General features: G+C 65.0%; 1 protein-coding gene across 2 annotated transcripts in view; it reads right to left on the reverse strand.

Annotated features, from left to right (window-relative positions):
• Window positions 1-11,129: 11,129 nt before the first annotated feature.
• CFDP1 (chromatin remodeling protein CFDP1) overlaps window positions 11,130-12,444 on the reverse strand; it is a 68,533-nt gene continuing 67,218 nt past the window's right edge. For both annotated transcript variants that reach the window (XM_075940596.2, XM_075940599.2), the window contains one exon: window positions 11,130-11,751. In XM_075940596.2, coding sequence (XP_075796711.2) covers window positions 11,661-11,751 — 91 coding nt within the window. In that variant the 3' untranslated portion in view covers window positions 11,130-11,660. The remainder of the gene's footprint in view (window positions 11,752-12,444) is intronic.

The following is a 12,444-nucleotide window of genomic DNA, read 5'->3' on the forward strand; positions in this document are numbered from 1 at the left end:
ATACCCTCAGCCCTGGTGTGTCGGTGCATCGCCTGCTCGTCTCTGCTCCCCCCAAGCCCACGGGGATGGAATGCCAGAAGACCCGACGCTGACGTAGCGTTGTGGTTCGGACGGGACACACCCAACAGCGCGACAGTCAGAGCGGCAGGTCTCACGGTAACTGCAGCTCCGGACCGCGCTGCACGCACGAGATCGGCGCCGTCCCTAGCAACGGAAAATTCCGCTCTCAGGCAGCAGGGCAAACCCTGGGGAAGGAGGGCCCCCGAGCTGTGAATTCCTGGCGCCCGTGCATGTGACACCACAGCCGTCGTGTAATCCCCTTCCTTTCAAGCCGCCGGAGAACGTGACCAGCCAGGCGCCGGCCGCAGGCAGGGACGGTGCGTTTTCTGTCAGGAATCTGGCCCGCCAGCCCTGCCCTGCTTCTCACGGCTGAAGCTTGCGTTAGGATCGCGCACAGCATCTGCCTGCCCGGCCCGGAGACGGCAGATACAGTGGAAAGTTTCAGGAACAGTCGCTGCGGATGCAGGTTGTCCCGGCAACGGTTGCTATGGAAAACATTTCAAGGCAAAATGTACAGTTGGGATCAGGCGTCCGCGGCGCCTGTGCTGGGCACATCTGGCTGGCGGTGGGGCGGGTTGTGGGCCGGGGGAAGCGGCAGGAGAAGGCGGCCGGGTTGTTTTTCCTTCATGGTCACCCCTCTCCACCTCTTCCCGGCGGTGCCAACCCGCACCACCGCTCGCGGGCCGCCCAGCCGAACCCAGCACCTCTGGAACGCCCGGAGTGGAACGGCGAGCCTGCCAAAGCTGGGCTGGGGACCAACGGGGAGCCTAGCGCGAGTCCCTGTGGCAGGTAAACCTTCATCACGCCGCCGCTACAGCCAGAGTCCCGGGCCCTTTGAATCGCCGCTGGAGCACTGCACAGATTGGCATGGAGGGCTGGTGGGCCCGGCCCCGCCCCTTCTGCCTGAGGCCCCGCCTCCTCCGAGAGCCAGGGCTGGAGTAAGACACGCTGAGGCCCTAAGCTAGGTCGGGTTTCCGAGCCCCCAAGAGGGGCGCTGCTCTGACAGACAGGACACGGGCAAGAGAGGAATGACGGTTTATACCCGTGTCTGTCCCGGTACGCAGGCGAGGATGCGACTAAAACCAGCTGATTTCTTTTGGACTTAGAGGCCCCCAGTAAATCTGAGGCCCTAGACGTAGCTTGCTTAGCTCGTGCGTCAATCCGCCGTGGCTTTCAGGACAATGCGACAGAGTGTGTGTATCTGTGTGCGTGAGTCTGTGGGTGCGTGTGGATGTGTGTCTGCGTGTGCGCGTATCTGTGTGCATGTCAGCGTGTCTGTGTTTGCGCGAGTGTGTGTGTGTCTGTCAGGCCGTGCGTGTGCATGTCCGTGCATGCATGTGCGTGCATGTCTGTGTGCACGTGTGTTCATGTCTGTGCGTGTGTCTGTGCATGCATGTGTGTGTGTCTGTGTGTGTGTGCATGCGCCTGCGTACCATGTGTTCATGTCTGTGCGTGCATGCGTGTACATGTCTGTGTGTGTCTGTCTGTGTATGCGTGCATGTGTCTGTGTGCACGTGCATGTGTGTTCATGTCTGTGCGTGTGCAGTTCTTCCCCACAGAGCTGCACATCTGGCCTCCGCACCGTGCAGTGGCGACAGTCTCACCCCGACACACATGCGCCTCCCCCCTGGCCCCTCGTCTTTGGTGCGGCTCCCTAGGTGGGTGGGTCCCATCCATCCATCCATCCAGCTTGTGGGCATTTCCTGCTCTCTCCGTGCCCAGCCTGGCAGAGGAAGTTGTGGAAGGGGCACCATGGAAGGCAGGGGTGTGCACAGGGCAGTGCCCCCCATGCCGTGGGCAGCACACACGGGGCCGCTCGGCAGCTGGTGGGCCCAGAGCCCCTGATGTCCCAGGGGGCTAGTGGAGGGCATGGTGCCCGTTGCTACTGGCGTTGGCGCACGTGGCTGGCGCCCACGCGGGGGGCTGGCGTGGCACTGCCCGCCTTAGCAGCGGGTTGCTGTTATTCCTTTGCACCAGGGCGAGGGCGGGGGCGGGGCGCTCAGAGCAGACCCGCTGGGAGGGAGATGACTCCGGGCGAAGGGACGGGCCCCGTTCCGGGCAGCCACTAAGGAGCTTACGGCCCTTGCCGCTGCCTCCTGAACTTGGGCAAGGTTAATTGAGAATTAATCCCTCGCAGGCTTGCTCGGGCCGCCTGGCCATGTGCCAGCCCCAGCCGGGCTGCCAGTCCACGCGTGGTCGCAGCCCCGGGGGCGGGAGCTCTGATCCAGCGCCTCTCGCTGGAGCGCTCCCCGCGGACGGGGAAACTGACTCGCGTAGGGTCACCCAGCACCTGAGCCAAGATGAGAAGCTGGATCATGTGTCATGCGGCCACTGGCCTGGGACGGTGCAAATCGTGGAGCCGGGTGCGCGGCCTGAGAGCTCTGCGTTCAGTCCTGTCCTGTTCTTAACCCACCCCAGTGCTCAGCTCCCCGAGGGCTGGGCTAGCGTCTGCCCCGAGCGGCTGGAGCCTCGCAGGCCATGGGCGTTCCTGGTGCCCACTTAGCCTCTGCTCAGGGACACGGGCCCCTCCTCGCAGCCTCGCTCCCAGGAGCCAGGTTTCAAATCCTCTATGCGCCGAGTCTGCAGAGCCCCCTCGGCCAGCCTCTGCCAGCCCCTGGGCTAGGCCCCACTGGGGCCCATGGATTTCCCCCCTCTGAGGGTCTGGCTGCAGCAGCTCCCGTCTTCATTGGCATGATCATCTGTTAGGTATATTACGGTAGTGCCTCAGTGCCCACCAGGACCGCACTGCGCCAGGGGCTGCACATTATGTATTAGGTGTATTACGGTACACGTGTATTAGCGTATAGTGTTTGCCTAGGTGCCAGCGTGCTAGGAGCTGCACCGACACGGCGCAGAGACGGCCCCTGCTCTGTAGAGCGGCCAAGTGCTGGTTTTGCAGAGGTGGGGGCAGCTGTCACTGGCCTGTGTTCTTCCCCCTCCCTCCCGGCCTTGAAGAGCAGAACTCAGGGTGGCTCCGTGGAATTCCCTTTGCAGGACGCTCCCCGCAGGCCGGAGGGACGCACCAGACTGCCGGACCCACGGGGGAGAGCCCAGAGACCCCCCCGCCTCCCAGCCCTGCTGCCCTCCAGCTCGCTCATCTCTCAGCTTCCGGCCGCTCCGGGCACGTGGCGCGAGAAACGGCCGCCATCTCCCCGGGCGCCGATGCCTGGGCCCGCGCAGGGCAGCCTGGCCCACAGCGTCACGTCCAGTCTGCTCTCACGTCTCCCCCTCCAGAGCTGAATCCCGGCTCGCCTGAGCCAGCCCCCTGCGCGTCTCCTGCAGGGCCCTGCCCGCCAAGAGGGAGCTACCACGAACCGCCCTCCGCCAAGGACCCCGAGCGGGTGCCGGAGCGGGGGGAGATGCTTTGCTCCTAGGCCTCTTTGCCATGTCTGAGCAGCTCATTAGCCTGCAGCCGGGGGCGGGGATCGCGCCCCAAAGCCAGCCTGGCAGCTAATCGAGCGTGCCGGACAAAGGAGCGAGCCAGGCGTCTCTGGCCAAGAGCTTGGTGGCCGCGGTGAATGCGGCCGGGGCAGCCTGCTCTGTGCTCCTCGCCCGGCCCGGCCTAGCTAGCCCCCGAGCCGGCTTTGTGCTGCTTCCGCCCGGGATGGGGCTTAACGGCCCAGGGTAGGGACATGGTCACCTGCTGCCCCAGGCCGCTCAGGGGCTCCTGGGCCACGTCGGTCACAGTGACTGGCAGAGCCGGAGCCGGCTGTACCAGGGGCGCGGGCGGGCCACGCAGCTGCACAACAAATACTCCTCTGTGCGGACTCCCAAGCGCAGCGCTGCCCAGTGGTTAGAGCCTGGCCTGGGCGTTTCTGGCACTTGGCAGTAGACTCCGGCTCGGTCTCGTAGCTGGGCCGGCCTGGGTGTGGCCCGGATCAGCCCCCGGGGAGCGGACGGGATGGCAGGAAAGGCTGTTTCTAGAGCACATCGCCCCCCTGGCTGAAGTCAGGCTCCCACGCTGCATCCCGGGGGCCAGCGTGTCCCAACCCCCTCGGCAGGTGGCCTGCGGGGCTCCGGGCTCGCCCGTCCTTCCAGCAGTTCGCCCCTACAAGCGAGGCCACGGCGCAGGTTTGTGCGTGAGCCAGTTCCCTGTGGGACGACTCACCCTGAGCCGGTCTGTCCACCACAGAGAACCCCGAGTCTTTTCCATCCAGGTGCAGAATAAACATTGTGATGTGCACCAAGGCATGTGCGGATGTGCACCACCCCTAGAAACAAACCTCGCTGTGAGCACCTCCATAGATCTGAGCGGAGAGAGGCCAAGCTCACTGGCCACATGCAGCGTTGCCCGTCCTCCCAGGAGAGATTCAAACACTGCCCCACTGATTAGCAGAGCGCCTCCAGCTGGCAGCAGTGGTGCACATCCGCACCTGCCTCATGCACATAAAATTTATTCCACGCACAGATGAGAAACGTTAAAGGGAACGGCCGAGGCAGTCAGCAGCAGCCCAGGGAATGGCAGAGGGCTAACGTAGCATGCAGGGGGCACGGGCCATGGCTCTCCTGAATGTCATTATGCTAAACCCCCATCAACAGCCTGGAGTTGTGGTCCATCGGCAGCTGAACATGAACCCCCCCAGAGCCAGCAGCCTCGTGCTCCTGGGCCAGCTGCAGCTGCCCTCTCTGTGCAGGAGGCACTTGCCTAACGATGGGGTGAGGCGGGGTCCAGACAGCCCCTGGACTCCACAGCGCGTAGCAAGCAGGCTCCAGCGCCGCACCAGGATTACACGGGATTGAGTCCCTGGCAAGGGCTGGACACGCTAAATCCGCTAAGGCTGTATGGGATTTATTAGGCTGGAAATAATTAGGGCATTTCTCTCGGCTGGGAACATCCCACGACCCAGCAGGGCCACCGCGGGTTTTACCCAGGGACCGTTCCAGGGCCTGCGCGGGTTTTTCATCGCAGCAGAACCAACCGAGGCAGCGGGGGGAGGGTGAAACCCCGAAGTTACGAGAATAAAATCAGGCCAGGCCCTTGAGGGTTTAACGGGATTGAGGCTGGCAAAGTGGCTCGCAGACCCTCCGGAGGGCAGGCGGGGGAGGGGGTTGGCCTGGTCCCCCCCCCCCCATGGTTAGAGGAGACGCTGGACCGAGTGCGTTCAGAGCCCCCTCCCACCCCCGCCCCCGCCCCCATCTTGCCTCACGGCCCTGCTGCCCTACAAGCAGCGCGCAGAGCACAGCTGCCGCCCTGTTCGCCCCTGCAGGGCTGATACGGAGCATCCCAGGCTCAGAAACCCCCCGCCAGCTGCAGACCCGCACACGGGCAGTCCTGCCGTCGGGAATGAGAGCCGAGGGTCGCGCCAGCTGCCTGGAGACAGCCGAGGCAGGAGCAGGGCTTGGGGGCCAGGGCAGGAGCAGCCAGGCTCAGGGGTAACACTGCCCGGGGTGGGGGCTTCGAGCAGCCCTGAACTGCTGTGGGGCCTGAGCGCAAGTCCCCAGGCTGCTGCAGCCCAGCGGCTGGAGCGTTGGGCCAGGAGGACGCAGCCCAGGCGTGCCCTGAGGCTGCCCGGAGGCCTCCCGCCATGTGTCCAAGCCAATCCCCTCCAGCGCTTCCAGCTGTACCAATCCGGCGCCGTCTGCCCGAGCCTGGGACAGACACACCCCGCCGGGCGCTTGGCCAGGCAGCCCGACATTAACGAGACGCCGGTCAGTTTCACGGCTCCGAGCCATCGTCACCAAGGGCATTAATGTCATTCCCCGGCGGGATCTCAGAGGGGGGCACCCCCAAAAAAGGAGGGGGGAAGGGGAGTAGCCAGACGCCTTGCAGTGCACAGAGTGGGAGGGAATGACACTGGGATTCCCTCCCCAACTACCTGCTGCCGATCTTCCAGCCAGAGCCTGCTCCCAAAGCCGGAGGGGCCCCCGCATAGTCCTGTGATGCTCACGGGGGCAGGGGAGGCCGGAGGTCTCCCCTGGGTGCTGTCTCTGGGTTTCAGTGGCGGGGACCTCCTCGTTCTCAGGGTTTCTTCTGGCCAGGAGGGTTCATCCAGCCCTAGGGTAGGAGCTTGGTAGTTTTCATGCCCTAAGCACCAGGAGACACTAGTCCAGGCCTGGGAACTGGACTTTCTGGTTGCCAACAGGCTGCTGGGGACCACTGGACGACGTAGGCCCTGCCGATGCACCCAGCCCGGTCACCGAGTGACGCCTGCCAGCACAGGTGGGCAGCCTGGAGAGAAAGGCCCCTGAAAACCCAGCTCTGAAAAAGATCAAAACCTGTGGCCATCAGCGGCACAGCAACCCTGCCACTTTCATCTTACCACACGTTATAGAAATGTGCGTCTGCCTGCCTGTGAGCCTGCCTGCTCAACAACTCCTCCTGAACAGTAGGACCAGCACGGCGGGCAGGCAGCTTCCTCCGGTACCTTGCAGCCGGTCACCTGAAGAAAGGCATCATCCAAACTCCGGTCATCGGAAGAAGGGGGCTGTGCCCACGACAGCTCCTGATCCCATCTACCTGTTTTGTGAGTCTGTAAAGTGCTCCCAGACCGTCGGTTGTTTTAAGTGTATCCCTTACGGACTGACTCGGCTCCCCCGGAGCTTCCTTACAGCAGGGTCCGGCTTTGGTCATGCCCAGACAATGGATTGTGCCTGGAAGTCAATTGTTTCTCATAACATGGAAAGGGAGGGCTCTGGTACCACGGAGTGTTATACCGCAGAATGACCACAGGGGGCAGCAAGGGACCAGGACAGCTAGAAGCCCACCGGGCCAGCAGTGGAGAAAGGGACAGCTGTCTACTATTTCTGTTGTCTGTCCCTCTGCCGGGGGAGATGCACTCTTCTGCCAGCTGTGCCCGCTGCAGTGACCACGGAGAGGTGCTTCTCGCCTGGCACCCAGCTGCTGCAGTGAGAGGGGGCTGGGATGGTCCTCTCTTCCCGGGGCAGCCTGCATCCTGACCCCTCCACCCCAGCCCCACCCCCGAACAATGATTTCAATGAAGAAAAACAAAAGTTATTTGAGTTAAGGCCCGAGCAACACGGGGTAAATCTTCTAGTACAAAATGTAACAATTGTTAGAGCCCCGTGTGGCTACAAAATCAGTCTCGGCCTCTGCCCAAATCAGCCGTGGATACCTGCATCGACAGCCACGGACTGGATCCCCGTGGATATAGAGCAGAGAGCCGCAAACGTGCAGGGTCCAGATATGACGTTTGTGTTCGCATCTGCAAAACCGGGCCGTGGTTCTCCGTAGCCACGGGCGCGGAGGCGGGGACTGGCGGCTGTGCCGATTCGCGGGGCTCAATCCGGGGTGACCCATGGAGGTGAAAATGAGAGGCAAGGGCTGTGGGTAGACGATGGGCTACTCTGAGCTGGGAGCTGCCACGTTACCCGCGCAGAGCAGCAGAGAAGGGAGTGCTTGTGCTGGTTTGGGTGGCCACCGGGGCACTCCCACGCCAGTACTTCGGGAATGGCGTGACCCCGCCCTGGCCGGCGTGGGCTGGCATCGCATGGCGCCCATCCTCCCAGTCTCTGGGCGCTGGGCTCCACCAGGGCTGGAGGCGGCTCTACCCTCAGGCCCAGCCCTGGTTGGCCCCCGCCTTGGCCAAGGGAGGAGCATTTCCTGCACCGGCGCGTGGTTTTGGCGCCTTGTTCCACGTGACTCAAGGAGGCCACCTGGCAAACAGTGCCGGGAAGGTCGGGGGGGACAGGTCCACTTTCCAGGCAGGGATCGGGCCGCCGCACGCTTCCGCTCTCACTGCAGCTGCCCGAGGCAGAAAGGTGTTTCCTGGCTGACCGGGGGGAGTCAGCAGAAAAGCCGCGTGAACACAAACAACAGCCGGAGGAAGCAAACCCCAGGGGAAAGTCTCCTCTGGCAGATGCAGCGCACGGAGCCCAGAGGCTGAGGCTTTGTCTCGGCCGTACGGAGCTCGTGGCCTGTTAGGAACTAACCGCGGCGCTGCCCAGAGATCGATCTCGGAGCTCTCGGCGCAGGGCAGGGCAGGGGTGAGCTCTGGGCACTAGGGAAAGTTTTACCGGCTGGATGGATTGCACTGAGGTGCCGAGTCTGCTCCTAAAAGGATAGATCCTGCCTGGGGGGTGGCAAGCGGGGTCCAGGCCCCCGACACGGGCTCAGAGACCCCAGCCGCAGCCCCGGAACTGACTTGGCACCAAAAGAGCCCCAGGAGTGGCGGAAAACAAGGCTCCCAAAGAGCCAAGCGCCCGTGTAACAATCCTTTCCACCGCCCGAGCGGCTGGCCGAGCCATCCAGAGCGGCGGTTCTCAGCGTGCTCCAGGGGCCACGAGTGGCCTGCAGCCATCTTGCCACTGGGCCACGGGCTTGGGATCAGCCCCCCCTCCCGCCTGGCGGGGAGCCAGCGCTGGCGCTCCAGGCCCGTGTCCCACTCTCCCAGGGCTGGTGCACGAGCACCAGCCTCCCGCTGCAGGGGGCGTCCCACACCTGGCGGGGCAGATCCGGCTCGTGGGGGAGGAAGCGGAGCCGCACAGGCTGGTGGGCCGCAGACAGGTCTGCGCTGAGCGGGGTGAGCTGGGGCCAGAGAGCCGGAGACCCGCCAGGGCAAGTCCGGGACACTCATTGGCTCTGAGCACTCCCGGCCCTGACGGGCTACGCCAGGGTCTCCGCACCCAGGGCCGGCCCGGAGCGAACGGCGCGCCAGCGGGAAGCGGCGTCGGGCTCCGCCGGTTCATCTGGCGCCAGCCTCACGTTTCACCGCAGCCGTCGCACCACTCGGAGGCCTGACGTAGCCTTGGCTCCTGCCCAGCCCCGCCCCTTCGCTGAGGCCACACCCCCATCCACTCCATTCCCCTCCCTCCATTGCTTGCTCTTCCCCTCACTCACTTTAACTGGACTGTGGAGGGCAGTGGGGGGGGGAGAGGGCTCCAGCTGGGGGTACGGGCCCTGGAGTGGGGCCAAGGGTGAAGGGTTTGGGATGCAGGAGGCGCCTGGGGCAGGGGTTGGGGTGCAGAGGCAGTGCCGACTCGAGGAGGGAGTTAGGGTGTGGGGGGGTTCGGGCCTGGGGCAGGGGTTGGGGTGCAGAGGCAGTGCCGACTCGAGGAGGGAGTTAGGGTGTGGGGGGTTCGGGCCTGGGGTAGGGGTTGGGGTGCAGAGGCAGTGCAGACTCTAGGAGGGAGTTAGGGTGTGGGGGGGTTCAGCCTGGGGCAGGGGTTGGGGTGCAGAGGCAGGGCAGACTCGAGGAGGGAGTTAGGGTGTGGGGGGGTTCGGGCCTGGGGCAGGGGTTGGGGTGCAGGATGGGGGAGGGGTGCAGGCCAGGGGGTGCTTACCTCGGGTGGCTCCAGTGGGTGGGAAGTGCCCAGCCCGTCCTGGCCCCAGGCACCCCCCTGCAGCGCCCGTGGGCAGCAGGTCCCAAAGGGGTCTGCGATGCCGGTGCTTGGGGGGGATGTGGGCAGCACATGAAGATGCCTCTTCCCGCCCCTGCTCTGAGCAGCCAGGCACACGGGCCACTTCCGGGGGCGGGCGGAGGCTGGGAGCCCGCCTTAGCCCTGCTGCGTGGCTGACGGTCTCGTGGCCTGTTAAATCTCCTGGATGGCTTCTCGCCGTCCCTGGGCGCCGGAGGCTGACTGTGGGAGACTCCTGGCCCGTCGGGGGCGGGGGGCGTGTCCTCGACTTCTCCCGGGCGATCCGTGCGTGCGAGGCCCTGCCCGGCGTGTCCAGTCGGTACCAGCAGCCAGGCGCACCGGCCACAGAGCGGGTCCGTGGTATCGATGGGCAGCGCGTCGGTTTTCTCCCCGCTGCTTCTGTCACCACCCCAGGCCGTCTCCCTACTTGCCCCTCCTTCGCATGGGAGCCGGACTCTGCCGTCTCTCTCCTTTCCGTGCGAGCCACGCCCCCCTCCTCCACGCTGCCGGCTCCCTCGCCGTATCTGTGGGAGACCGGCTCCTTCCCAGGAACAGGCCCCTTCCTCCTTCCCCTCCACTCGCCTGCACGGGGGCCGGGCCGACCGAGCAGGTCTCAGGGGTGCTGTTTCAGGCATTTCCCCGTCAAACCTGCTCCTAATCTGCCACCTAGACCGCAAGGGAACCTTTCGCTCCCTCTCCTGACCGCCCGACAGTTCTTTTATTTGCACAGGGGACCAGGCCGTATAGGGTGAGCCACAGTCCATGCTCCGCAGCCTGTGAAAGTCACCCCCCATCAGCTGTGGGGCATGCACACCAACAGCCGGTGTTTCCGTTCGCACTGTCCTGCAGCGAGGGGCCAGAGATCTCGCCGGCCGCTCGCTCAGCACCTCCCTGGCTGGTCCCCGCTGTCACTGGGTGAGGGTGGGTGTGCAACTGACAGGGCTGCACCGAGCCTAGGAACGGGGTGAAGGTGTGTCCCTACAGCGTGGAAGGGACAGAGACGTGTGCGGGTAACACTCTGAGCCGGTCTCTGACCTGAATGAGACACTTTTCCTTTGTCTTCTCCCCCAGCCCTCGAGCGCTGCAGCTGAAGGTGCGAGACACGATCACGGGGCCCTCACGCCTGGGAACGCCCCACGCCAGCGGCCGTACAGGACTGGTACACAGGAGGAAAGGGAGCCTGGAGCTCTAGCTGTGGCACTTGGCTGGTAACAGCAGCCAAGCCCCTCCCTGTGAGGTAGGGCTGTGCAGTGATTTTCAGATGGGAAACTGAGGCACGGAGAGACGAAGGGGCTGTCTACACAGGGCTCTCTCCTGGGTTTGGGCCCCCTTCCACCCACCCACAAATCCGGGGTCAGCGAGCAGCAGAGCCAGCGCTGGGGGGTGCAGCTGAGCCCCCGTCAGGCTGGGACCAGGCCAGGACCTGCCCTGCTGCAGCCAGAGCCGAGGCAGAAGGGCTGCGTAGTGCGGAGAGCCTCGGGACAGCAGGTGTAAAGCCAGAGGAGCGCGAAAGACGGAGGCCAGGGGTCTGGCCCCCAGCACCCGGGGGTCACAGTGCAGTGCGGGTGTGCTCCAGGAGAACGGTGACCACGGAGTCGCCTCCCCCGAGCACACGGCTGGGCTGAGGGCAGGGGGCTGCAGTGGGACTTTCTGGGGCTGACCCTAGACAAGTCACTCCCCTCCCTTGCGGGATGCCGGGGCAGGGCTCTCGCGTGGGGTCTGTCGGCGAGAGAGACGCCAAGACACGCCAGGCGCACAAGGACCGACTCCTTTATTGGTGCGAGCGGCCGGACGCTCGCCGCCCCGGGGAGAGCCGCTGGGAACCACAGGGATGGCTGCTTGTTAGAAAGTCCGACCACGCGAGCCCTGGCCCATTCGGAGGCGTGGCGGGAGCCGAGCGAAGGCGAGAGCCCGCAGCCCCGTGCACCCTTGCGGAGAGGCTCTGCCAGCCGACCCGCCGGGCGTCCCCGGAGTCCAGTTCGGGCTCAGTGCGTGACGTGAGCCTCCGTCCCCTCTCCGGCTCTCCCAGGTGCCCCGAGGCGACCCGCTCTGTCTGACCCCTCCCACTGCCGGCAGCGGGCAGGGTGGGGAGAGGGGCGCTGCCCCGGCTGTCGTGGGGACTGGCTCTCGGCGTGCCCGTCAGGACGATGCCAGTTGCGGCGGCGGAAACACGCCCCTCCCTGCTGACAGTGAAAGGGAGCGGGCTGAGGCCTGCAGCGAGAAGCCGGGTCGGCGTTTTCAGCAGCTGGCTGCCCGGCCGGCTCTGGGACGCACTCCCGCCTGGCTCACGGCTTCATCTTGCTCATGCGGATGTCGCGCTCAATTTCAAACTGCCTGTGGTCCACGCGCTCCAGGAACGCCTTCCTGTCCACGTACCTGCGGGGAGAGGGAGCCGAGAGCAGCCAGGTCAGCACAGACGGGCCAGGGAGCGATGCCTGGCCCAGAGACCGCTCCCACACGGCCTCCAATGGCAAAAGCTGGCCACGGGGGGACAAGCAGCCGGGGGGTACGCCGAGTACACTACACAGCAAACCCTCCAGTGTCCCCCCCACCCCAGCACTGAGCCCCTCTCAATCTCTCCTGCACCACCCTCCCCGGGGCCGGCAAGGCTGTTCTTTCCCCTGTACAGGGGGGACTCACAAACAGCCAGACTAAGGGTCTGTCTGCACTGCCCCCCTAGTTCGAACTAGGGGTAATGTAGTCATCCGCACTTGCAAATGAAGCCCGGGATTTGAATTTCCCAGGCTTCATTTGCATGAAGCCGGCCGGCGCCATTTTTAAATGCCGGCTAGGTCGGACCCCGTGCCGCGCGGCTACACGCAGCATGGACTAGCTAGTTCGGATTAGGCTTCCTATTCCGAACTAGCTGTACGCCTCGTGGAATGAGCTAGTCCGCGCTGCGCTTCTGCTCTGAAATGCACAAGGGCCCCCGCTGGGGACTCCTGGGGCCCCCGGGCAGCCCGGAGTCAGCGGCACTGCCCGCCGGCCCCGGGCTGCAGGCCGAGTTCCACATCCTCCTTTGAAACGGACAAGGGCCCAGCAGGGCCGGGGGGCCGTGTACATGTCAGA

Source organism: Pelodiscus sinensis, chromosome 12 (assembly GCF_052426305.1).
Source record: "Pelodiscus sinensis isolate ZL-2025 chromosome 12, ASM5242630v1, whole genome shotgun sequence".
Classification (NCBI taxonomy): Eukaryota; Metazoa; Chordata; order Testudines; family Trionychidae; genus Pelodiscus; species Pelodiscus sinensis.